Raw genomic sequence first — 24401 nt, 5'->3', positions numbered from 1 at the left:
TTTCTTCCTTGGGCTGTGTACCTGTGACTAACTATGGCCTGAGGGTTTCTTCTTACTGTCCATGTTCCCATATGATGTTTTGAGGATCATTTGTCAACATCCCCTTAAACTACACTCCCATTGAGAAAAGGGCCCTGTTACTCCTTCCATAGCTCCCTCCAATCTCAGTATGGGCTTTATACAACAACAACAATGACTAACAGTTAAGTTATCAAGCACTCACTCTATGCCCAGGGCATTCCATGCAGCATCTCACTCATGTTCTCAGTAACATGATGAAGTAGATGTAATATAATCTGCCATGAGAGGTTAGGTAACTTGCTCCAGGTCTCATAATCAGTAACTGTAGAAGCTGGGATTTGAACCCAGGCCTCCAGGTGTCAGAGCCGTGCCCTGCACCACTGGGCTGTGCAGTCTCACTGAGAATAATGTTGCTACAAGGAGATGTTGCTACAAGGAGGCTCGCCTGGAAGGTGGAACAACATGACTCTCATGGCCAGCTTCCTTGCTCCAGGTTTCACAAGGCCTGGAGATTGTGAAGAAGGACAGGACGTTGGGCAGGAAGTTTCCGGTTTTTTTTTTTTGTTTTGTTTTTTTTTTTTTTTGGAGACAGAGTCTCACTCTGCACCCAGGCTGGATGCAGTGGCACAATCACAACTCACTGCAGCCTTGACCTCCGGGCTCAAGCAAACCTCTCACCTCAGCCTCTCAAGTAGCTGGGACTACAGGAATGTGCCACCAGGCCTGGTTATTTTTTTATTTTTATTTTTTAGAGATGGGGTCTCACTATATTGCCCAGGCTGGTCTTGAACTCCTGAACTCAAGCAGTCCTCCTGCCTCACCCTCCCATATTATAGGCATGAGCTACCACACCTGGTGGAAGTTTCATTCTTTTTGTTTGTTGGTTGGTTTGTTTGTGTTTGAGATGGAGTCTCACTCTATCACCCAGATTGGAGTGCTATGATTCGATTTCCACTCACTGCAACCTCCGCCTCCCGGGTTCAAGCGATTCTCCTGCCTCAGGCACCCAAGTAGCTCAAATTACAGGTGCCCGCCACCATACCCAGCTAATTTTTATATTTTTAGTAGAGAATGGTTTTCACCATGTTGGCCAGGCTGGTCTCGAACTCCTGACCTTAAGTGATCCGCCTGCCTCGGCTTCCCAAAGTGCTGGGATTACAGGCATGAGCCATTGTGCCTGGCCATAAAGTTTCATTCTTGACAGTAATAAATCACTCAGGTAAATTTACAGTTGCCAGATACTTTTCATGTGCATTACTTCATTTGATCAATTATTTTACAAATGAGGAAACTGAGTTAGTTAGGTTAAGTGACTTGCTCATGGTTACTCAGTTAATAAGAAGCACAGTGGAGACCTGAGCCCAGGTTTTTTGACTGATACTACTCTCTGTGGCCAGATAAAGTATCTGATTGTCAAGTTCAAGGGAAGGAAATACCAAGAGGGATGGGGGTCGAAAGAAATGTAACTGATGTTTACTGGATTCTGCACAGGTAACAAAAGATCCTATCTCTTTTTTCTTTCTTTCTTTTTTTGAAACAGAGTCTTGGTCTGTCGCCCAGGCTGGAGTGCAGTGGTGCGATCTCAGCTCACTGCAACCTCTGCTTCCCAGGTTCAAGGGATTCTCCTGTCTCAGCCTCCCGAGTAACTAGGATTACAGGCTCCTGCCACCATACCCGGCTAATTTTTTGTGTTTTTGGTGGAGATGGGGTTTCACCACGTAGGCCAGGCTGTTCTCAAACTCCTGACCTCAGGTGATCCTCCTGCCTCGGCCTCCCAAAGTGCTGGGATTCCAAGCGTGAGCCACAGCGCCCGGCCTAGAGATTCTATTTCTTAAACTTTTAACTGTCTTCAATTTCATTTTCTGAAATGATTGCTTTACAACCTCCATTCTTTTTTTTCTTTTCTTTCTTTTCTTTTTTTTTTTTTTTTGAGACAGAGTCTCACCATGTCACCCAGGCTGGAGGGCAGTGGTGTGATCTCGGCTTACTACAGCCTCCACCTCCCGAGTTCAAGCGATTCTCATGTCTCAGGCTCCTTAAGTAGCTGGAATTACAAGCGTGCACCACAATGCCTGGCTAATTTTTGTATTTTTAGTAGAGACAGAGTTTCACCATGTTGGCCAGGTTGGTCTTGAATTCCTGGCCTCAGGTTATCTGCCCGTCTTGGTCTCCCAAAGTGCTGGGATTACAGGCGTGAGCCACTGCACTCAGCCTACAACCTCTACTCTATTCTGAACACCCAAACGAATCTGAAATAACAGATTGTAATGTTTTCTGTTTGACTGTAAGTTTCATGAGGGCAGTGTCCTTGTCTGATCTAGGCACTAATGTATGTCTGGTGCCTAGCATAGGTCCTGACACATTATACGAACTCAATAAGCATTCATTGAAGTAGTGAATGAATGAATGAATGAAAGGGAGTAAGAGTTTAGACCCAGAATACCCGGATCACTTGTCCAGCTCTCATTCATCCCATCTCTTCCTCACTCTCAAGAGAGGCACCAGCTAAGAGTCAGATGACCTGGGTTTGAATCTCAGTTCGTCTCTCATTAGCTGTTGGCTTTGAGCAAGTCATTGAATCTTTCTAAACCTCAGTTTTCCTCTTTTATACAACTGACTTAATAACAGGACCCATTTCAACAGGTCATTGTATTAGAAAAGGTACGTAGATGCCAGGCACAGTGGCTCATGCCTGTAATCCCAGCAATTTGGGAGGCTGAGGTGGGTGGATCACCTGAGGTCGGGAGTTCGAGACCAGCCTGACCAACACAGTGAAACCCCGTCCTCTACTAAAAATACAAAATTAGCCGGGTGTGGTGGCGCATGCCTGTAATCCCAGCTACTCGGGAGGCTGAGGCAGAAGAATTGCTTGAACCCGGGAGGCAAAGGTTGCGGTGGGCCGAGATCGTGCCATTGCACTCCAGCCTGGGCAATAAGAGCAAAACTCTGTCTCAAAAAACAAAAAAAAAAAGAAAAAGAAAAAGAAAAAGGTACATAGAGATATTATAGCATTATGGGACATGTAGTAAAGGGCCAATAAAGATTACTGTTGATTTGCAAGGTTGTACTGAGGACTAAATGAAATGAGGAATGTGAAAGTTCCTTGTAAAGTATTTATTTATTTATTTATTTATTTATTTTTGAGACGGAGTCTCGCTCTGTCGCCCAGGCTGGAGTGCAGTGGCACAATCTCGGCTCACTGTAAGCTCTGCCTCCCGGGTTCATGCCATTCTCCTGCCTCAGCCTCTCCGAGTAGCTGGGACTACAGGCGCCCGCCACCACGCCGGGCTAATTTTTTGTATTTTTTTTAGTAGAGATGGGGTTTCACCGTGGTCTCGATCTCCTGACCTCGTGATTCGCCCGCCTCGGCCTCCCAAAGTGCTGGGATTACAAACGTGAGCCACCGAGCCCAGCCGTAAAGTATTTATTATTAATGTAAATTTCTCACACTCTGAAGGGAATGGAGGGCAGGCAATGAGTCTACTGAAGAGGCAAGAGGAAGAAACTTTGAAGACCAAGAGCGTATATTTCAGCTGCACTCTTTAAAAGCTAAATAACTGGCCTCCTTATTCCCCCAGCCAGGGGCTAACTGGCTTTCTGGCTCAGGGGCTTACAGACTCCAGAGAGCCACTTGAATTGAAGACAACTCAGGAAAGGGCAGCAAGCCAGCATTTAAAGAAATAGCAAACAGGAACCATGAAAGAAGAACCAGAGGAAAAGGAATCATTTGCACTACAGAAGAGGCCAAAGAAAGAGGATCAAGGGTTTTCTGTTTCCAGTGAGGGCAAAGCTGGTATCAGAAAGAACTTCCTGAAAGTAAAGGAAACATGAGCATAATGGAGGAATGAGGAGCCATGGAATCTTCTTCCTCCTGAGAGGTCTAGCACCTCAGAGGAAACCCCTGTCTTGTCTGAACAGGGAATGCCTGCCCTCCTTTGGGAGGAGTGGTTAAATGAGATGATTGGGCAGGGGTCAGGATAGGGATAGACTCAACCTTCTCTCAGGCAGATGGCTGCTTGTCTCTGGACCTTGTAATCATGTCCCTCTCTCCAACCCATATGTCTGGTGCCTCTCCACCTGATTTCTCTTACCACTGTCTGAAGGTTCATAGCGGTCAATGAGTTCCAGAGCAAGCTCTGAGGTGCAGTCTCTCTCCTTCTGCTCCTCTCGGAGGAAATCCAAAAATTCCAGCAGAGTCAGCTTTTGCCCATCAGCTGAAAAACTTTCAAATAGTTCCTGCACCTCAGCACGTTTAGTTAATGCCTTATAGAACTGTACGAATTCTTCTCCTTCCAGGGTTCCAGACTGGGACGTGTCTGCTGCCTGCAAGAGAGGGTTTAGGGGAGAGTGAATGAACCTTTTAATGGGAAATGTTATCTTTTTCTTTTAATTAAAAAAAATTTTTTTTAATTTTTCTGGGTACATAGTAGGTGTATATATTTATATGGTAAATTAGATGTTTTGATATAGGCATGCAATGTGAAATAAGCACATCATGGAGAATGGGAAATGTTATGACCTTGACTTGCACTGTAAAAGCAATTTTACAGACAGATCCAAACATGCTTCCATAAAACTCCCACAGAACTCCTAACATTTAGTGTTCATAGAATAAATCACTTCAGTAAGTAAGAAGCAAAATTTTAGCCATACCATTTGCTACTAGAGAAAATTTTCAACTAGGAAGAATTAAATCTCCCAAAGGCCCCTAAAAGGTCAGAAGATCCCTCCTCCTCTTTACTCACATTCCAGCTGGGGTTTTCCATTGTTCTAGGCACCTGTGAAATTCTGGCCATGGACAGAGAGGTCCTTGAGGTCCAACATAATAACATATCTACCATTGTTATTTACCTTTCATAGAATTATGACTTTTCTTTTTCTTTTTCTTTTTTTGAGATGGAGTCTCGCTCTGTCGCCCAGGCTGGAGTGCAGTGGCATGATCTCGGCTCACTGCAAGCTCTGCCTCCCGGGTTCACACCATTCTCCTGCCTCAGCCTCCCTAGTAGCTGGGACTACAGGCGCCCGCAACCACGTCCGGCTAATTTTTTGTATTTTTAGTAGAGACGGGGGTTTCACTGTGTTAACCAGGATGGACTCGATCTCCTGACTTTGTGATCTGCCTGCCTCGGCCTCCCAGAGTGCTGGGATTACAGGCATGAGCCACCGCGCCTGGCCGAATTATGACTTTTCAACAAGACTGAAAGGCAAGAATCACCCCCTATACTTCCCATTGAGCCTAGGGCATCGAGCCTAGCACTTAGGGCACATAGCAGAGATTTAACAATTGAATGTTGTGGACTGGGGTCGGAGGACTTCTGGCCTGGTTGGCTGTTGGAAATCCTTACCCACAGACTCACCTGAAAAAGACTGAAGGCATATTCTTGGTCCATTTCCACATTCATTAGGTGCAATAACCGCTGAACTTCTTGGAAACTCATCTTACCATCCTGATTTTTGTCTCCACGTTGAAACCAGTCACTCAGCCATCCAGGTATGAGTCAAGGCAAAAGCACTAATGTATCTGTTTGTGTGTGCAGTTGTGTGTGCACCTTTGTCCACTGACATCTCTCCCCTCTCTTTCCTGCCACTCTCTCTCCCCGGTGCCAATCCATTCTCCACACAGCTTCTAGAATAATCTCTCTAGAGCACCAATCTATCTTGTCACTGTATGGCCCAGGCACCTGCAGGGACCTCCCTGTTGCCTGCAGAAAGAAATCTATATTCTGGACAGATGCGATGGCTCACGCCTATAAACCCAACACTTTGGAAGGCCAAGGTGGGTGGATCACATGAGGTCAGGAGTTTCGAGACCAGCCTGGCCAACATGGTGAAATCCCATCCCTACTAAAAATACAAAAAAATTATCTGGGTGTGGTGGCACACACCTGTCGTTTCAGCTACTAGGGAGGCTGAGACATGAGAATCGCTTGAATCAAGGAGGCGGAGGTTGCATGGAGCCGAGATTGCACCACTACATTCCAGCCTGAGTGATGCAGTGAGATTATGTCTCAAAACAAAACAAGTCCATATTCCTTTAGCTTTTTTTTTTTTTTTTTTTAAGACAGAGTCTTGCTCCGTCACCCAGGCTGGAGTGCACTAGGGAAATCTTGGCTCACTGCAACTGCCATCTCCTGGGTCCAAGAGATTCTCCTGCCTCAGCCTCCTGAGTAGCTGAGATTACAGGCGCCCACCGCCACACCCAGCTGTTTTTTATTTGTTCGTTTGTATGTTTGTTTTAGACAGAGTCTTGCTCTGTTGCCCAGGCTGAAGTGAAGTGGTGCAATCATGGCTCACTACAGCCTCAACCTCCCAGACCAAAGTGATCCTCCCACCTCAACCTCTCAAGTAGCTGGGACTACAGGTGTGCACCACCACACTTGGCTACTTTATTTATTTATTTATGTATTATAAATAAATAAAAATTCTTTTATAATTAAAGAGAAAATTTTTTTTTTTTTTTTTTGAGACGGAGTCTTGCTCTGTCACCCAGGCTGGAGTGCAGTGGCACAATCTCGGCTCACTGCAAACTCCGCCTCCCGGGTTCATGCCATTCTCCTGCCTCAGCCTCTCCGAGTAGCTGGGACTACAGGCGCCCGCCACCACGCCCGGCTAATTTTTTGTATTTTTAGTAGAGACGGGGTTTCACCGTGGTCTCGATCTCCTGACCTCGTGATCCGCCCGCCTCGGCCTCCCAAAGTGCTGGGATTACAAGCGTGAGCCACCGCGCCCGGCCAGTGAAAAAATTTTTTTGGAGACAGAGTCTCACTCTGTCGACCAGGCTAGAGTGCAGTGGCACCATCTCAGCTCCCTGCAACCTTTTCCAGTTCAAGTGATTCTCGTGCCTCAGCCTCCCGAGTAGCTGGGATTGCAGACACGTGTCGCCATGCCCAGCTAATTTTTTTGTTTTTTTTGTATTTTTTGTAGAGGTGGGGTTTCACCATGTTGGCCAGGCTGGTGTCAAACTCCTGGCCTCAGGTGATCCACCAGCCTCAGCTTCTCAAAGTGCTGGGATTAATTACAGGTGTGAGCTACTGCACCTGGCCACACCAGGCTAATTTAATTTTTTAAAGTTTATTTTATGAGCCAGGTGCAGTGGCTCACACCTGTAATCCCAGCACTTTGGGAGGCCGAGGCGGACGGATCACTTGAGCCCAGGAGTTAGAGACTAGCCTGAGCAATGTGGCAAAATCCCGTCTCTACAAAACAAAACAAAAAATTAGCCAGGTGCAGTGGCACATGCCTGTAATCCCAGCTGCTCGGGAAGCTGAGGTGGGAGGATTGCTTGAGCCCAGGCTGTCATGGCTGCAGTGAGCCAAGATCGTGCCACTGCACTCCAGCTTGGGTGACAGAGTGAGACCCTGTCTCAAATAAAAAATAAAATTTATTTTATGGTGCTCTACACATTCAGAGAAACTTCTCTAGTAATGAACTATAGAAATTATCCCTGAAAGTGTAGTCTTCCAGTTAACTTCTTAATTTTTTGTAGAGACGCAGTCTTCCCTATGTTGCCTTTAGGCAACATAGTGATCTGCCTGCCTCAAGTGATCTCCCTGCCTCGGCCTCTGACAGTGCTGGGATTACAGGCCAAACAAAAAATTATTTACACCATTCCATCCTCTTCACTAACTGAAGCAATATGTGAGTCTCATTAATCTTTGTACCCCTGGCCGGGCGTGGTGGCTCATGCCTGTAATCCCAGCACTTTGGGAGGCTGAGGTGGGTGGATCACGAGGTCCAGAGTTTGAGACCAGCCTAGCCAAGATGGTGAAACCCCATCTCTACAAAAAAAATACAAAAATTAGCTGGCGTGGTGGCATGCGCCTGTAGTCCCAGCTACTCAGGAGGCTGAGGTAGGAGAATCGCTGGAACCTGGGAGGCAGAGGTTGCAGTGAGCTGAGATTGTGCCACTGCACTCCAGCCTGGGTGACAGAGCAAGACTCCATATCAAAAATATATATATATATGTGTGTGTACCCCTATAGTCTGGCATAGTGCCTGATACATTATGCTTAATAGATCGTGAATGAATGAATAAATGAATGAAATGGTAAACAATCCAGGAAACTTGGAGTGAGTCTATATCACTGAGCCTTCTAAGAGGTTGCTTCCCACCTATATGCTGGTTAATGCCACTGGGATCTTCTGTGCAGCTCTTAGGAGCAGCATCTTGTTTGCTCCTCTGCCTCTCACTGACTCTTCCTCCAATCCTGGGGGTCCTGATTCATGTCTGGCTATGTCATCCCTGGCATCCATTCCTCCCTCAGTATTCTCAGTCTCACATTGGCCTGAGCTGTCCCTGCCCATACCATCTGGACCCTTGGGCCTCCCTAGCCCTGCACCCCTTCTCACCTTTCCTAAACCTGTTGCATCTGGCTCCTTCAGGGATAGAGTGATCCCTCACCCCCACCCTGACTCCATCCTGCTGATACTGGTCCAGGCGCTCCTGATGGTCCATGCTGGTGACAAGATCCACCAACAGCTGGAGCCCTCGCATCCATATCTGGGCCTCCTCAACACTGTTGGCCACCAGGTCCAGGTTAGAGCGGCGGCCATGGAAGACAACGGTGAAGCCCTGCTCCAGGGGGAGCTCCTCTGCCAGGCTACGCAGCAACTCGGAATCATGGCCATTACGTATTGTCTCCACATCAGAGATTGAGACTGCCAGAGAATAAGCAGGTGGAGGCATTAAGGAAGGGAGTCCAACAAACAGCAGGGGCTAAGAGTGAAAGGCCAGCACCCCCTTCTCCATGACACCATAGAAAAGAACCCCAGCCTCTGCAGGCTGAATCCCAAAAAGCATTAGTACAGAGAGATGCAGACCCCAGGGATTCAGGAGCCCACATGAATCACTGATGTTTTCAAAGGCAGCATGGCAAAGGGCCTGTGCTGGAAGTGGCAAGACATGGCTTCCAGCCACAAGCTGGCAGTATGACACAAACCAAAATGACTTAACTCCTCAGTGTCATCATCTGATATAATGGATAGTCCCCTTCCATAGGCAGCCCCAATGGTGATCACTGGAGGACTGGTGGGGATGACAAATGGAAATACATTGGAAAGGCAGAAGCGCGCCGGGCGCGGTGGCTCACGCTTGTAATCCCAGCACTTTGGGAGGCCGAGGCAGGTGGATCACGAGGTCAGGAGATCGAGACCACAGTGAAACCCCGTCTCTACTAAAAATACAAAAAATTAGCCGGGCGTGGTGGCGGGCACCTGTAGTCCCAGCTACTCAGAGAGGCTGAGGCAGGAGAATGGCGTGAATCCGGGAGGTGGAGCTTGCAGTGAGCCGAGACTGCGCCACTGCACTCCAGCCTGGGCGACAGAGCAAGACTCCGTCTCAAAAAAAAAGAAAGGCAGAAGCAGGCTGGGCGCGGTGGCTCAAGCCTGTAATCCCAGCACTTTGGGAGGCCGAGGCAGGCGGATCACGAGGTCAGGAGATCGAGACCATCCTGGCTTACATGGTGAAACCCCGTCTCTACTAAAAATACAAAAAATTAGCCGGGCGTGGTGGCGGGCGCCTGTAGTCCCAGCTATTTGGGAGCCTGAGGCAGGAGAATGGCGTGAACCCGGGAGGCGGAGGTTGCAGTGAGCCGAGATCGTGCCACTGAACTCCAGCCTGGGGGACAGAGCAAGACTCTCGTCTCAAAAAAAAAAAAAAAAAAAAAGGCAGAAGCAGTTATACTAAAGCATTATATCCCCAAGTCCAGTTCTCTAATTCCAGGTTTTTTCGTTTGTTTGTTTTTTGAGATGGAGTCTTGCTCTGTCGCCCAGGCTGGAGTGCAGTGGCGCTATCTCGGCTCACTGCAAGCTCCGCCTCCCGGGTTCACGCCATTCTCCTGCCTCAGCCACCTGAGTAGCTGGGACTACAGGTGCCCATCACCACGTCCGACTAATTTTCTGTATTTTTTTAGTAGAGATGGGGCTTCACTGTGTTAGCCAGATGGTCTCGACCTCCTGACCTCGTGATCCACCCACCTAGGCCTCCCAAAGTGCTGGGATTACAGGCGTGAGCCACCGCACCTGGCCCCCATTCCAGGTTTGAGGGCTTCCTCTTTCCAGATGTCTACGAGGGAACCAGAGAAATTATTTCACCCTCTTACCTCAGCTGGGGGCAGTACGGATTGTGAGCAATTTGTCTCTAAAACAGACTCTCTAGATGTGTCCTGTGATCAAATTATGCCTTGTTATCATAAAGAGTTTGGCCAGTAAGTGCACACTGTTATGATTTTTTTTTGTTTTATTTTGTTTTTTGAGACCGAGTTTTGCTCTTGTCACCCAGGCTGGAGTGCAATGGCACAATCTCGGCTCACTGTAACCTCTGCCTTCTGGGTTCAAGCGATTCTCCTGCCTCAGCCTTCTGAGCAGCTGGGACTACAGGTGCGTGCCACTAAGCCCGGCTAATTTTTGTATTTTTAGTAGAGGTGGGGTTTCACCATGTTGGCCAGGCTGGTCTCAAACTCCTGACCTCAAGTGATCTGCCCACCTCAGCCTCCCAAAGTGCTGGGATTACAGGCATGATCCACCACACCCAGCCGCATTTTTTGTATTTAAAAATATTTATCCGGCCGGGCGCGGTGGCTCACGCTTGTAATCCCAGCACTTCGGGAGGCCGAGGAGGGCGGATCACAAGGTCAGGAGATCGAGACTACGGTGAAACCCTGTCTCTACTAAAAATACAAAAAAATTAGCCGGGCGTGGTGGCGGGCGCCTGTAGTCCCAGCTACTTGGAGAGGCTGAGGCAGGAGAATGGCGTGAACTCAGGAGGCGGAGCTTGCAGTGAGCCGAGATCGCGCCATTGCACTCCAGCCTGGGCGACAGAGCGAGACTCCGTCTCAAAAAAAAAAAAAAAAAAAAAAAAAAATTTATCATAGGCCGGGTGCAGTGGCTCACGCCTGTAATCCCAGCACTTTGGGAGGCCGAGGCAGGCGGATCACGGGGTCAGGAGATCGAGACCATCTTGGCTAACACGGTGAAACCCCGCCTCTACTAAAAATGTGAAAAAATTAGCCAGGCGTGGTGGCGGGTGCCTATAGTCCCAGCTACTCAGAAGGCTGAGGCAAGAGAATGGCGTGAACCCAGGAGGCGGAACTTGCAGTGAGCTGAGATCACGCCACTGCACTCCAGCCTGGGCAACAGAGCGAGACTCCGTCTCAAAATATATATATATATATTTATCATAATGGCTAACATTTATTAAACGCATTCTGGTTTTACATCCCATGCTAAGTATTTTACATGTTAACTCATTGAGTCCTTGTAACCTACTAAGCAGGTACTGTTTAATCCCTATTTTATGATGAGGAAACTGAAGCTTGATGTAGGTATGTATGTATGTATGTATATATATATTTTTTTAGAGACAGGGTCTCACTCACCCAGGCAGAGTGCAGTGGTGTGATCAAAGCTCACTGCAGTCTCAACCTCCTGGGCTCAAGTGATGCCCCCATCTTAGCCTCCCAAATAGCTGAGACCACAGGCGTACAGCACCACACCCAGCTAATTTTTTATTTTTGTTTTTTATAGAGACAGGATCTCCCTATGTTGTCCAGGCTGGTCTTGAACTTCTGGTCTCAAGCAATTCTCCTGCCTCAACCTCCCAAATTGCTGGGATTACAGGCATTGAGCCACCATGCCCAGCCATAGCTTAACTACTTGATTTTCCACAGCTGCTCAGTTAGAAAGTGGCAGAGCCAGGGCTTTAATTCAGGCAGGCTGATGCCTAAGATCATGGTCTTATTATAATAACAAGATGCAACCAATGATTTATTACATCTTACTATGTTCCAGGACTCTTCTAAGCCTTTTATATACAATAACTAATTTAATCCTCATAACAGCCTTATGAGGCAAGTACTGTTATGATCTCCTTTTACAGGCTCAGATATAGCCACAATTAGGACAGCACAAGCACACACTATCGTAGGACTTTGGTCCCTCCCCTGCCAGGCTCCTCAGGCCTCTATCCACCCATGTATCCACCCCCCGCTATCCAGATCACTCACAGCTGGGCTTGGCACTGCCCCTGGCCTGCCGTGCATGCCAGACTGTCATGCCGTCATTCTGAAGTCTGAAGTATCTTAGCTTCTTCCAGCTTTTGGACCTCACCTTGCGCATCGGCATGCCTTCCTGCATCAGCAGCAAGTCCTGATCAGTGGTCAGCTCTAGGTCAGGAAAAGCAGGGATTAGGTAGCCAGCAGAGAGGGTAGCAGGCCCAAGGAGAGCTCTGGAACAAGGGTCCAGCCTCCTTCCCTTCCCTGAGCTGCACACTAAGGCCTCTTCCCCTGCAGGGGCCCCGGCACTCACGGTCTTGCAGCAGGGACGCCATCACCCACTGTTCCACCAGCTGGCACCAGATCACCTAAAGGAGCAATGAAGAGCAAAGGGCTCTAGGTGAATCTTGAAGTTAGTCTGCAGCTGATTTTTGCTTCTAATTTTGAGTTTAGTGACTCTGACACTTTAGATAGGTTTAGAAATCTGCCTCAAATCACGGAAGGATCAGAATTTAAACCAAGATATGTCTGATCCCAGAGCCTCCGCTATTTCCCACGGCTATCTTCAGAGAAGGCTAAACCAAAGATTCCGCCAAGCACCCCCTTCCTACCCAATAACCCACAGTCTACTAGTGCCACATTTTGCTCACTCCCCACCCTCTCATTATTAGGAACTAACATCTTGCTGGATTTCCCTTTCAGAAACTAGAATCTCTTCACACCCTAGCCTTCTCATTTCTAGGTGGAATCCTTTCAGCTTCCCTATTCTGGGAGTCCTCTCTATCTATGCTCCCACACAGACTGTCCAGCTCCTAAGGGGCTAGCACAGACTTTCTTTTTCTTTCTTTTTTTTTTTTTTGATACGGAGTGTCGCTCTGTCACCCAGGCTGGAGTGCAGTGGTGTGATCTCAGCTGCAACTGCAACTCCCAGTTCAAGCGATTCTCCTGCCTCAGCCTCCCGAGTAGCTGGGACTACAGGCATGTGCCACCACACCAGGCTAATTTTTTGTATTTTTAGTAGAGATGGGTTTTCACTGTGTTAGCCAGGATGGTCTCGATCTACTGACCTCGTGATCCGCCCACCTCGGCCTCCCAAAGAGCTGGGATTACAGGCGTGAGCCACTGCACCCGGCCAGACTTTCTTTTTTCTCTTCGACAATACTTAGTTGTCTTCTTCTACCTTCACATGGTAAAGCATATTTTATACTTTTCCTTTACAGTTATTCTCACAGTTTTAATGGACCAAATAAGTTACACAAGTCTCAGAACTACATTTTCAAATTTTCTCTACCTACCAAAAAAGGGTACCTCTTTTAAGATATATGCTGTTGGCCGGGTGCGGTGGCTCACACCTGTAATCCCAGCAATTTGGGAGGCCGAGGCTGGTGGATCACCAGAGGTCAGGAGTTTGAGACCTGCCTGGCCAACATGGCAAAACCCCGTCTCTACTAGAAATACAAAAGAATTAGCTGGGCATGGTGGCAGGCACCTGTAATCCCAGCTACTTGGGAGGCTGAGGCAGGAGAATCGCATGAACCTGGGTGGCAGAAGTTGGCAGTGAGCCAAGATCATGCCATGCACTCCAGCCTGGGTGACACAGTGAGACTCTGTCTCAATAAAAAGAGGAAAAAGGCTGGGTGTGGTGGCTCACGCCTATAATCTCAGCACTTTGGGAGGCCGAGGCAGGTGGATCACAAGGTCAGGAGATTGAGACCATCCTGGCTAAAACAGTGAAACCCCGTCTCTACTAAAAAAATACAAAAGGCTGGGCACGGTGGCTCAAGCCTGTAATCCCAGCATTTTGGGAGGCCAAGGCGGGTGGATCACGAGTTCAGAAGTTCAAGACCAGCCTGGCCAACATAGTGAAACCCTGTCTCTACTAAAAATACAAAAAATTAGCGGGGTGTGGTGGTGTGCGCCTGTAATTCCAGCTACTCAGGAGGCTGAGGCAGGAGAATCGTGTGAACCTGGGAGGCAGAGGTTGCAGTGAGCTGAGATTATGCCATTGCACTCCAGCCTGGGCGACAGTGCGAGACACCGTCTAAAAAAAAAAAAAATATATATATATATATATATACAAAAAATTAGCCGGGTGTGGTGGCGGGCACCTGTAGTCCCAGCTACTCGGGAGGCTGAGGCAGGAGAATGGCATGAACCCAGGAGGCGGAGCTTGCAGTGAGCCGAGATAGCGCCACTGCACTCCAGCCTGGGCAACAGAGCGAGAGCAAGACTCCATCTCAAAAAGAAAAAAAAAGAAGAAGAAGAAAAGATATATGCTGTGAAATATAGGACCTGGTTAAGTTGTCCTAGTAGCTGACAACAAACTTCCCTTGAAAAGGACAAGAAAATTTTATATGTGGCCACACTGATTCTAGCTATGCCCCTATAGAAATACTCAATTCTTGGCTGGGCACAGTGGCTCAGGCTGTAATCCCAGCACTTTGAGAGGTTGAAGAGGGAGGATTGCTTAGGCCCAGGAGTTCGAGACCAATGTGAGCAACATAGTGAGACCTCCATCTCTACAAAGAATTTTTTTAAATTAGCTGAGTGTGGTGGTGTACACCTGTGGTCCCAGCTACTTGGGAGGCTGAGGAGGGAGGCTCACTTGAGCCCAGGAGGTTGAGGCTGCAGTAAGCTGAGATTACACCACTGAGCTCCAGCCTGGGTGACAGAGCAAGACTGTCTCAAAAAGCAAAAATAAAAAAACAAAATTCTTGACCAGGTCATGCTGAAACTGACAAATCTCATAAAACATAAAGCTCTATGCTTTTCTGTAAGCAAAGAACCTACATTTGAATAGAAATATGTTGTGTGTTTCTTTTTTTTAAAGGGTATCTCTACCTGAAAAATGTTATGTGCTTTTTTTTTTTTTTTTTTTTTTTTTGAGATGGAGTTTTGCTCTTATTACCCAGGCTGGAGTGCAATGGCACAATCTCGGCTCACTACAACCTCTACCTCCCGGGTTCAAGTGACTGTCCTGCCTCAGCCTCCCAAGTTGCTGGGATTACAGGCACCCATCACTACGCCCAGCTAATTTTTTGTATTTTTAATAGAGACGGGGTTTCACTATGTTGGCCAGGCTGGTCTCAAACACCTGACCTCAGGTGATCCGCCCGCCTCGACCTCCCAAAGTGCTGGGATTACAGGCATGAGCCACCTCACCCAGCCATGTTCCTTAATTTAAAAGTTTAAAATTTTGACAGTAGTGCACATCTTAAAAGAACTTTAAAAATTTGTAGAGCAATCATTCAGTTAGTGTTTCATTAAAACATCATGCAGTTAGTTCAACTCCCTATATTTTACAGATGAAAAAGCAGAAGTCCAGAAATGTGATGTGACTTGCCTAAGGTCACACAGCCTATTAGTGCCCTATGTCTCTTTTGTGGTAAGACCCTATAAAGTCACCTAGTAGGCCAGGCACGGTGGCTCATGCTTGTAATCTCAGCACTTTGGGAGGCCGAAGAGGATCACGAGGTCAGGAGATCGAGACCACCGTGAAATCCCGTCTCTACTAAAAATACAAAAAAATTAGCCGGGCGTGGTGGCGGGCGCCTGTAGTCCCATACTACAGAGGCTGAGGTAGGAGAACAGCGTGAACCTGGGAGGCGGAGCTTGCAGTGAGCCGCGATTGCGCCACTGCACTCCAGCCTGGGCGACAGAGCAAGACTCCGTCTCAAAAAAAATAAAAAATAAAGTCACCTAGTAGTGACCTAGCCTTCAGGGAGAATGTGGGGGGTCACTGAAAATACAGCTTCCCTGAATACAAGACCTTGAGAAGACTTTCTTTTTTGTTGTTTTTGCGACGGAGTCTTGCTCTGTCGCCAGGCTGGAGTGCGATGGCACCATCTCAGCTCACTGCAACCTCTGCCTCCAAGGTTCAAGCAATTCTCCTGCCTCAGCCTCCTGAGTAGCTGGGATTACAGGTGTGAGCCACCACGCCTGGCTAATTTTTGTATTTTGAGTAGAGACAGAGTTTTGCCGTGTTGGCCAGGCTGGTCTCCAACTCCTGATCTCAGGTGATCCGCCCACCTTGGCCTCTCCAAGTGCTGTTACAGGCTTGAGCCACTGTGCCCTGCCTAGAGAAGCCTCTCTAAGTGGGTAGTAATGTATAGGTATCCAGAGTGAGAGGGGAAGGTTGAGAAGAAGTCTGTCAGGAAACAATTTCAGGAAGAAAAGATTTTGCTGGCTTAGGCTGAATGTGTGTGCCTGAAGGAGACCAGAAGAAACCTCTGGTTGGACGAAGGGACCCAAAGTGTTTCCTGAGAGCCAGAAAATCATCTCTGCTTTTCTGAGTGGGGACGCAGTTTGGAATCTGAGGCTTACAGAAGCTATGTGAAGACTGAAGTAGAAAGTAACAGACCTGGCCGGAGGCAGTGGCTCATGCCTGTAATCCCAGCACTTTGGGAGGCCGAGGCGGGTGGATCACAAGGTCAAGAAATCGAGACCATCCTGGACAACATGGTGAAACCCTGTCTCTACTAAAAATACAAAAATTAGCTGGGCATGGTGGCTACTAGGGAGGCTGAGGCAGGAGGATCGCTTGAACCTAAGAGGCAGAGGTTGCAATGAGCCAAGATCACGCCACTGCACTCTAGCCTGGTGACAGAGCTAGACTCCGTCTCAAAAAAAAAAAAAAAAAGAAAAGAAAGTAACAGACCTCTCTTAAATTTCTTAGGTCTAGCAGGGTGTGGTGGCTCACGCCTGTAATCTCAGCACTTTGAGAGGCTGAGGCAGGTGGATCACTTGAGGTCAGGAGTTTGAGACCAGCCTCGCCAACATAGTGAAACCCCGTCTCTACTAAAAATACAAAAAGTAACTGGCTGTGGTGGTGCACACCTGTAATCCCAGCTACTCATGAGGCTGAGGCAGGAGAATCACTTGAACCCAGGAGGCAGAGGTTGCAGTGAGCCGAGATTGCACCACTACACTCCAGCCTGGGCGACGGAGTGAGACTCTGTCTCAAAAACAACAACAACAACAAAAATTTCTTAGGTCCTCAGACTCTATGAGAGTGAATTGGCCTGGGGCTGAAGTCTAACCTCTTTTGCCAACATCCTGGCTTATCTCCTATCTGAATTTTAGCTCTCACCTCTGGGACATAGGGACGCTAGCATGCGGTGAACTTCAGGACTGCAAGAAGATTGCATTACCTTCCCTTATGCCTGTGTCCAGGAGCCTCACAATGATGTCTTGAAACAAAGGAAGCCTGAGAACAGAGCCCAAGTGCCTGAACACCCTTACTTTGGAGACTCCCTCCTCTCAAACCTGCCTTAGAAAATTATTTTTCCCTCCTTTGTCCAATTCTTCTAAACCCAAAGCTTGGCCTTGTTCTTCCAATCCTTCTCCCATTCATGAATCACTATTTTAAAACTGTATTCACATGACTGACATGTGGTCATAAGAGGGCCAGTTTCAAATCAGGGAGCCATAGAAGGTCAGAGCTGGACTTCATTTTACAGAAAAGGAGCCCGAGGACTAGAAAGGTTAGGTGACGTAAAAAGAATTAGTGCCAGAGTCATTTAATGAGTGACAGAACTGGAATTAGAGCCACGGTCCCTGGCCGGGCACGGTAGCTCACATCTGTAACCCCAGCACTTTGGGGGGATGAGGTGGGCAGATCATGTAAGGTCAGGAGTTCGAGACCAGCCTGACCAACACGGTGAAACCCTGTCTCTACTAAAAATACAAAAATTACCGGGGAGTAGTGGTGCACACCTATAATCCCCGCTACTTGGGAGGCTGAGGCAGGAGAATTGCTTGAACCCAGGAGGAGGAGGCTGCAGTGAGCCGAGATGGCACCATTGCACTCCAGCCTGGGCAACAAAAGCGAAACTCCGTCTTGGGTGGGAGGAAAAAAAAAAGAATCCAGGTCTCCATACAACCAGCTCAAGGATCTCACAATGACACTGCTCTTAGAAAGGGCCTTCTCTAGAAAACAGGTTGAAGCAAGGCTAGGAATCAATAAGGGACATAGATATTTTGTCTCTCCTCTCCATCACTTTCTGTTTCCTCTGTACTCTGAATAGTCTTGCTTTTCTTTGGTCTCATTTTCTTTCTTTATTTCTATTTATTTATTTTTTTTGAGATGGAATATCACTCTGTCGCCCAGGCTGGAGTGCAGTGGCATGATATTGGCTCACTGCAACCTCCACCCCATGGGTTCCAGTGATTCTCCTGCCTCAGCCTCCCAAGTAGCTGGGATTACAGGCATGTGCCACCACGCCTGGCTAATTTTTTTTATTTTAGTAGAGATGGGGTTTCACTATGTTGGCCAGGCTGGTCTCGAACTCCTGACCTCAGATGATCCACCCGCCTCAGCCTCCCTAAGTGCTGGGGTTACAGGGGTGAGCCACTGTGCCCAGCCTCTTTCATCTCATTTTCTTTCCTTTCCCCATCCCATGCCTGACCTGGTCCTTTTCCTTTCTTCCCAGTTCACTATAAAAATAATTTTTTAAAATTATTTTTTGTTTTGTATGGAGATGGGGTCTCCCTGTGTAGCCCTAGTTTTAAACTCCTGGCCTCAAGCAATCCTCCTACCTGGGTTTCCCAAAGTGCTGGGATTACAGGCGTGAGCCATCATGCCCAGCCTCATCCCCACCTCTCTCTCTCTCTTAATCCTCTCTCTGTCTTCCTGTTTGCTCACCTAGGTCAAGTCTCTCCTCTTCTCTTCCTTCTCCTCATCCCTTATCCCCATCACCTCTTCCAGTTGGTTCCTTCTTTTGACTCCACTAATTCGCAGTGGCTCTGATTCTCATCTCCTTTGAGAATTTTGAGACTGTGGTCCAGAAGGGAGGACACTTGGGTTCAGAACTCAGTAGCATGCGTGTCCCTCTGCTCAGCCTCACTTTTCTCTGTATCCTAGGAGATTGACCAAACAAACTGCCCAGACAATGTGAGTTAGAACCTAGGTATTCTAGGTCTTGCTGTTTCCTCTGGTGTCTCATGGTAGAATGGGAAGGATGCCCACAGCTGATACAGGTGCAATGAGAAGAGAAGGAACAAAGGGTTTGGGAGTGAGGGCACTGGGAAAAACACAGAGGATGATGTCTCAGAATAAGAAAGGTCGGTCTTAAATATTAACTCATAGACACATATATGGAGATCTTCAATGATATAGTAATTACCTCTCTAATACAGATACGAAAATAGAGACACAAAATGAGATGGGAAGTAGCCCAGAGCTGCAGAGCACGATTTGGTGCTCAATTTCTAAGAGACTTCATGTCACCTAGAGATGGACTTTGGCAGAATTACCAATGACACCAAGGAGATTATAGTGGGATTCAGGGTGTCTCAAGTCTCTCTGAGGGGCAAGAAAGAAGAGAATCATTTTGTCTACTCCCTTGCTTCTGAGAAGGATTATGCCTAACCTGGTTCATATAGAGGACAAAATGGCTCTGGTCACAGGTCACAGAATGTTGGAGCTTGAAGGTTCTTTTTTTTTTTTTGAGACAGAGTCTCGCTGTCGCCCAGGCTGGAGTGCAGTGATCTCAGCTCACTGCAGGCTCCGCCCCCCAGGGTTCACACTATTCTTCTGCCTCAGCCTCCCGAGTAGCTGGGACTACAGGCGCCCGCCACCTTGCCCGGCTAATTTTTTGTATTTTCAGTAGAGACGGGGTTTCACCATGTTAGTGAGGATGGTCTCGATCTCCTGACCTCGTGATCCACTCGCCTTGGCCTCCCAAAGTGCTGGGATTACAGGCGTGAGCCACTGCACCTGGCCAGTTCTTTTATAACGCATCTAATCCAGACATTCCCAGCTACATCAGTAGCCTCTAGAATGTCTTAAAATTGAGATCCTTAGCCCTACTCAAAAATCTACCAGATCAGAGTTACCCAGGGTGGGGCTCAATAATATATTTATTTTTAACAAGTACACTTGGTACACAGGCAAGTCTGGGAAACCTTAACCTCTCTCATATCACAGATCTGGAAGTTGTGGCTCCAGGTCCTGTAGCTAGTTAATGGCACAGGCAGAACTAGAAGTAGGTTTTCTTACCAACATAGCACTCTAGTGCACTAAGAAACTGCTCTGGCCCATGGAATAGGCAAAGAACTAAGGGACTTTCATAACTCTCTCTATTACCAGGGATCTCTGATTCCCCATGATTCTTGTCCAACCCCTATTTTGCAACCCTCAACAAACTGTTAATGAATCTATGCTAAAGCTTAGCTACTCCACTTTTTGCTTCCCTTATTGGGGGTGGGGCTCGCCTCAGGAGTGGCTAGGGTTGGCACTTCTGGCCCTGCATAAGCTAAGAGGTACTTCATATAACGGGCGACTGACACAGCCAGGAGGAAAGCTGTAAGGATCAAGGAGGATAAGCTAGAGAGAACCAGGAGGTGGGAGCCCTGTAGAGCTGTTGGGATGAGGAAAGGAGTCTAGGGTACAATTTAACCAGGGTGGATAAGCATCTAGAGGGCAGAGGTAGGGACTCAGGAAAGACAGAGCTTAGAGCAGAGGCTAGTCAGAGCTTCCAGACCCTTACCGTGGGCAGGAGAGCAGAATAGCAGTCCTGTGTTTCCTGTGTCTGTGAGCTGTGCCTCCCGAGCTCTGCGATGCTGTGGGATCAGGAAGCCCAGCCTGGCTCCTTTTCTCTTTTGCTCCCCTTGCACTGGCTTGTTTCCTCCTCTCTTCTACAGCAGCTGGCTGCTGTGACTGGCGAGTTATAGCCGGAGGGAAGCAGTAAGAAGGGGAGAGGTGTGAGCTCTCTCCAGTCCAGCCCATCCAACTCTTAAAGGCCCAGGACACTGGTCAATGTGAGGGAGTAGTGGGGGTTGGGTGGGGAGAGAAGGATTAAGGGCACCACATCTCCAGGGAGGAGGAGCCTGGCTGCCCTTCATCTTGATGCCAGCCCTCATTGACCCCAATCCCGCAGTAGCTCTCAAAGTGAAGGGAGTGTCCTCAGTTGCAGTGCTCCGTGAATCACTGGTTTTCCTTCTGGTTCCTGCATGTAATACGGCTGTCTTTGCCCTTATTTAATCTGGCTCCTTTCCATAGTGTCTGTTTCCACTGGCCTGCTCCTGTATCTCTGAATCCTGCCTGCAGGGCACTCACTGTAGCTCTGTCCCACAGGAAAAGAAAGAAATAAGATGGGAAAAGAGGAAGATGAGGAGAAGGGGAGAACAGGAATGATGATAGAATGTAGAGGGACAGATAGGTTAGAATCTATGTATATTTTAGGCACTCATTAAATATTGAAAGAATGCATAGATGAATGTGTGAAACAGTTCATTTTTTTTTTTTTAACATCCATTCATTCCTCCTACAAGCATTTGTTCAGTACCTCTGGGTTATAAGTCATAGCCCTCAGAATGGAGGTAGCACCTTCAGGACATACATGCATGTTTATAAAGATGTGTGCAGAGATGAAGCATAGGCTCAGAGGGGAACTGTGTGAAATGGTGTAATTTTGAGTGTGCTGACGTCTGGCTGACTATCATGGTTTCCACAAGCATCCCTCAACTGCCTAATATTTTACCATTAGTGATTATAGCTACATTTTTTAGTCCCATTAAAATAAAATCCTCCTAAGTGATTACTATAAAAGTCAGGATAGTGGTTACTGTTGGGAGGGGGAGGAATTGTGGTGAGATGGGATGCAGAGGGGGCTTCTGGCATAGCTAGCTAAACTCTATTTCTAGTTCTAAGTGCTAACAAGGGTCTTCACTTCATAATTTATTAAGCTATATATTCTCTTGATATACTTTTCTATATGTGTTTTTAAATTTATTTTTTTAGGTCTCATTTAAAATATCATATATCTGTGTTAATTTTTGAAGGCTTAATGATTTTAAATATACATATACATATATATATATATATTTTTTTTTTTTTTGAGATAAGAGTCTTGCTGTTGCCCAGGCTGGAGTGCAATGGTGTGATCTTGGCTTACTGCAACCTCCACCTCCCGGGTTCAAGCAATTCTCCTGTCTCAGCCTCCTGAGTAGCTGGGATTACAGGCGCATGCTACCACCCCCAGCTACCTTTTTTTTGTATTTTAGTAGAGACGGGGTTTCACCGTGTTGCCCAGGCTGGTCTTGAGCTCCTGAGCTCAGGCAATCCACCTGCCTCGGCCTCCCAAAGTGCTAGGATTACAGGCGTAAGCCACTGCACCCAGCCGATTATAAATAATATTTTAAAAAATTCAATCCTAAGGTCAAAGTAGATTTTAAATAATTTATACCTAGGTTGGGTTGTCTATATTCTTTACTGAGAGCAGGTTTTGATAGAAGAGTAGTAGTATGAAGTAAGGGGACGCATTAAGAGGGAGGCCATTCATGGGGAACAGGAAGACTGGGGGGCATCGTAGTTTAAACTGTGCTGATTTCAGATTTCACTTAATAGAGGCCCTGTTTTACATGCTTGTCTTGCTCTCCCATTTCTACTTCCCCAACATGGCCAGTTTATTTTTCCAAGCCTCACCTTCACAGTCCACACTCCTCTTCTACACCCCCAGATTATATACCATCTTTCTGAGTCACTATTTGCATCAATTTAATGCTGCCCAACCTCCTTCCCTCTTGGGTGATCTGTGAGGGGTGTTATCACTCATAGTGGATTTTCTGGGAGAGTCTAGATCTCAAATATTCTGTTTCAATGTTCTCATGAACACAACAGTATTCTTCAGCCCATATGTTCTGATTTTTGGGGCAGGAACTTGGAGACTTTCACAAGGTTAGTATGGTTCCAGAGTGCTAAGGCATGCCCACTGCAGGACTCTCATGAAACAGAGGGAGGGAGCAGACAGACAGGGCCTCCCGGGCACAGTAAATGTCCATCTGGTATGGTTATTCCTATTTCCACCATGATCCTGGCTGGCCGTTCTCCCACTGTTGTCTATTATTAACAGATCCAGAAACCTGATCAGGGCAGTAGCAGCAGAGGGACTTTCTGGGAACCATGCCCAGGAAAAGCCTAGAAGCCCTAAACTGAAATGAAGCAGCAGCTGGTAAAGAAGACCTAAACATGGTACTCTCGCCCTGCCACCCAGGCCTGCCTAGACGTTCTTCCTGACATCCAGAGCAGATGCCACCCAATTAAATGTCTCCGCTTGTCAGGACACTCAGGCTGGAAAGTCCGAGATCAGTTCCCCAGACTATCCAACCAAACTACTCAAACTTCTGACATAAAGCCCAACTCCTTCCTGATCAAAAACGCAACTCAAAACAGTAAATTCCATTTAAAAATCATCAATATAAGGCCAGGCACAGTGGCTCACACCTGTAATTCCAGCACTTTGGGAGGCCGAGGTGGGAGGACTGCTTGAGTCCAGAAGTTTCAGACCAGCCAGGGCAACACAGCAAGACTCTGTCTCTTAAAAAAAAAAATTAGGGCTGGGCACGGTGGTTCACGCCTGTAATCCCAGAACTTTGGGAGGCCGAGGTGGGCAGATGACGAGGTCAGGAGTTTGAGACCAGCCTGACCAACATGAAACCCGATCTCAACTAAAATATAAAAATTAGCCAGGCATGGTGGCATGTGCCAGTAATCCCAGCTACTCAGGAGGAGGCTGAGGCAGGAGAATTGCTTGAACCCGGGAGGCAGAGGTTGCAGTGAGCCAAGATCGCAACACTGCACTCCAGCCTGGGTGACAGAGCAAGACTCTGTCTCAAAAAAAAAAAAAAAGGACTGGGTGCGGTGGCTCATGCCTGTAATCCCAGCACTTCAGGAGGCCGAGGCAGGTGGATCACTTGAAGTGAGGAGTTCGAGACCAGCCTGGTGCCTGGTCAACACGGTGAAACCCGGTCTCTACTAAAAATACTAAAATTAGCCAAGCATGGTGGTACATGCCTGTAATCCCAGCGACTCAGGAGGCTGAGGCAGGAGCATTGTTTGAACCTGGGAGGCAGAGGTTGCAGTGAGCTGAGACGGTGCCATTGCACTCCAGCCTGGGCGGGTGACAGAGCGAGATTGTGTCTCAAAAAAAAAAAAAAAAAAAATCAATATGAAACCACCTGTAGAATTAAAAGCCAGGATATATAACTTCAAAAGACCAGAGAATATACATATATATATAGCCACTCCGCCATTCTAACAAAATTTAAAAGCAGAGTCCCAGTTCTGCTATTCAATTCTTTAAGTGGGCGTGGGGAGTGGGCAACAAGGTGGTATTAAAAAACCCAGAGAACAAGATGATGGAAAGTAGAATAAAAAATACAAATAGTATTTTACACCAAGAAAACTTTCAGAAAAGATCATAAAACAAAATATAAGTATGTGCTATTGGTAAGAGTCATGTCTACAGGCTGGGCACGGTGGCTCATGCCTGTAATCCCAACACTTTTGGAGGCCAAGGCAGGCAGATCACTTGAGGCCAGGAGTTCGAGACTAGCCTGGCCAGCATTGTGAAACCCCATCTCTACTAAAAATAAAAAAAACAGCCGGGC

General features: G+C 47.4%; 1 protein-coding gene and 1 pseudogene across 4 annotated transcripts in view; both read right to left on the bottom strand.

Annotated features, from left to right (window-relative positions):
* The window catches only part of PLCD4 (phospholipase C delta 4), a 32214-nt gene extending 10341 nt beyond the window's left edge, over positions 1 to 21873 (bottom strand). For 2 of the 4 annotated variants that reach the window (XM_063645098.1, XM_063645099.1), the window contains exons 1-2: positions 5379 to 5735; positions 4113 to 4344 (exon numbers count right to left, since the gene is read on the bottom strand). In XM_063645098.1, the coding sequence (XP_063501168.1) occupies positions 4113 to 4344; positions 5379 to 5459 (313 nt within the window). In that variant the 5' untranslated portion in view covers positions 5460 to 5735. Of the gene's footprint in view, positions 1 to 4112; positions 4345 to 5378; positions 5737 to 8450; positions 8680 to 12023; positions 12183 to 12324; positions 12380 to 20500 lie in introns of those variants that run through there. The other 2 variants (XM_063645097.1, XM_063645100.1) reach the window with 2 other exon arrangements.
* Positions 7395 to 7481, bottom strand: LOC129489100 (uncharacterized; annotated as a pseudogene).
* Positions 21874 to 24401: the final 2528 nt, after the last annotated feature.

Source organism: Symphalangus syndactylus, chromosome 8 (assembly GCF_028878055.3).
Source record: "Symphalangus syndactylus isolate Jambi chromosome 8, NHGRI_mSymSyn1-v2.1_pri, whole genome shotgun sequence".
In the NCBI taxonomy this organism is placed as follows: Eukaryota; Metazoa; Chordata; class Mammalia; order Primates; family Hylobatidae; genus Symphalangus; species Symphalangus syndactylus.
Note: the sequence above shows the minus strand (reverse complement) of the source record. Positions and strands in the feature narration are given on the sequence as shown.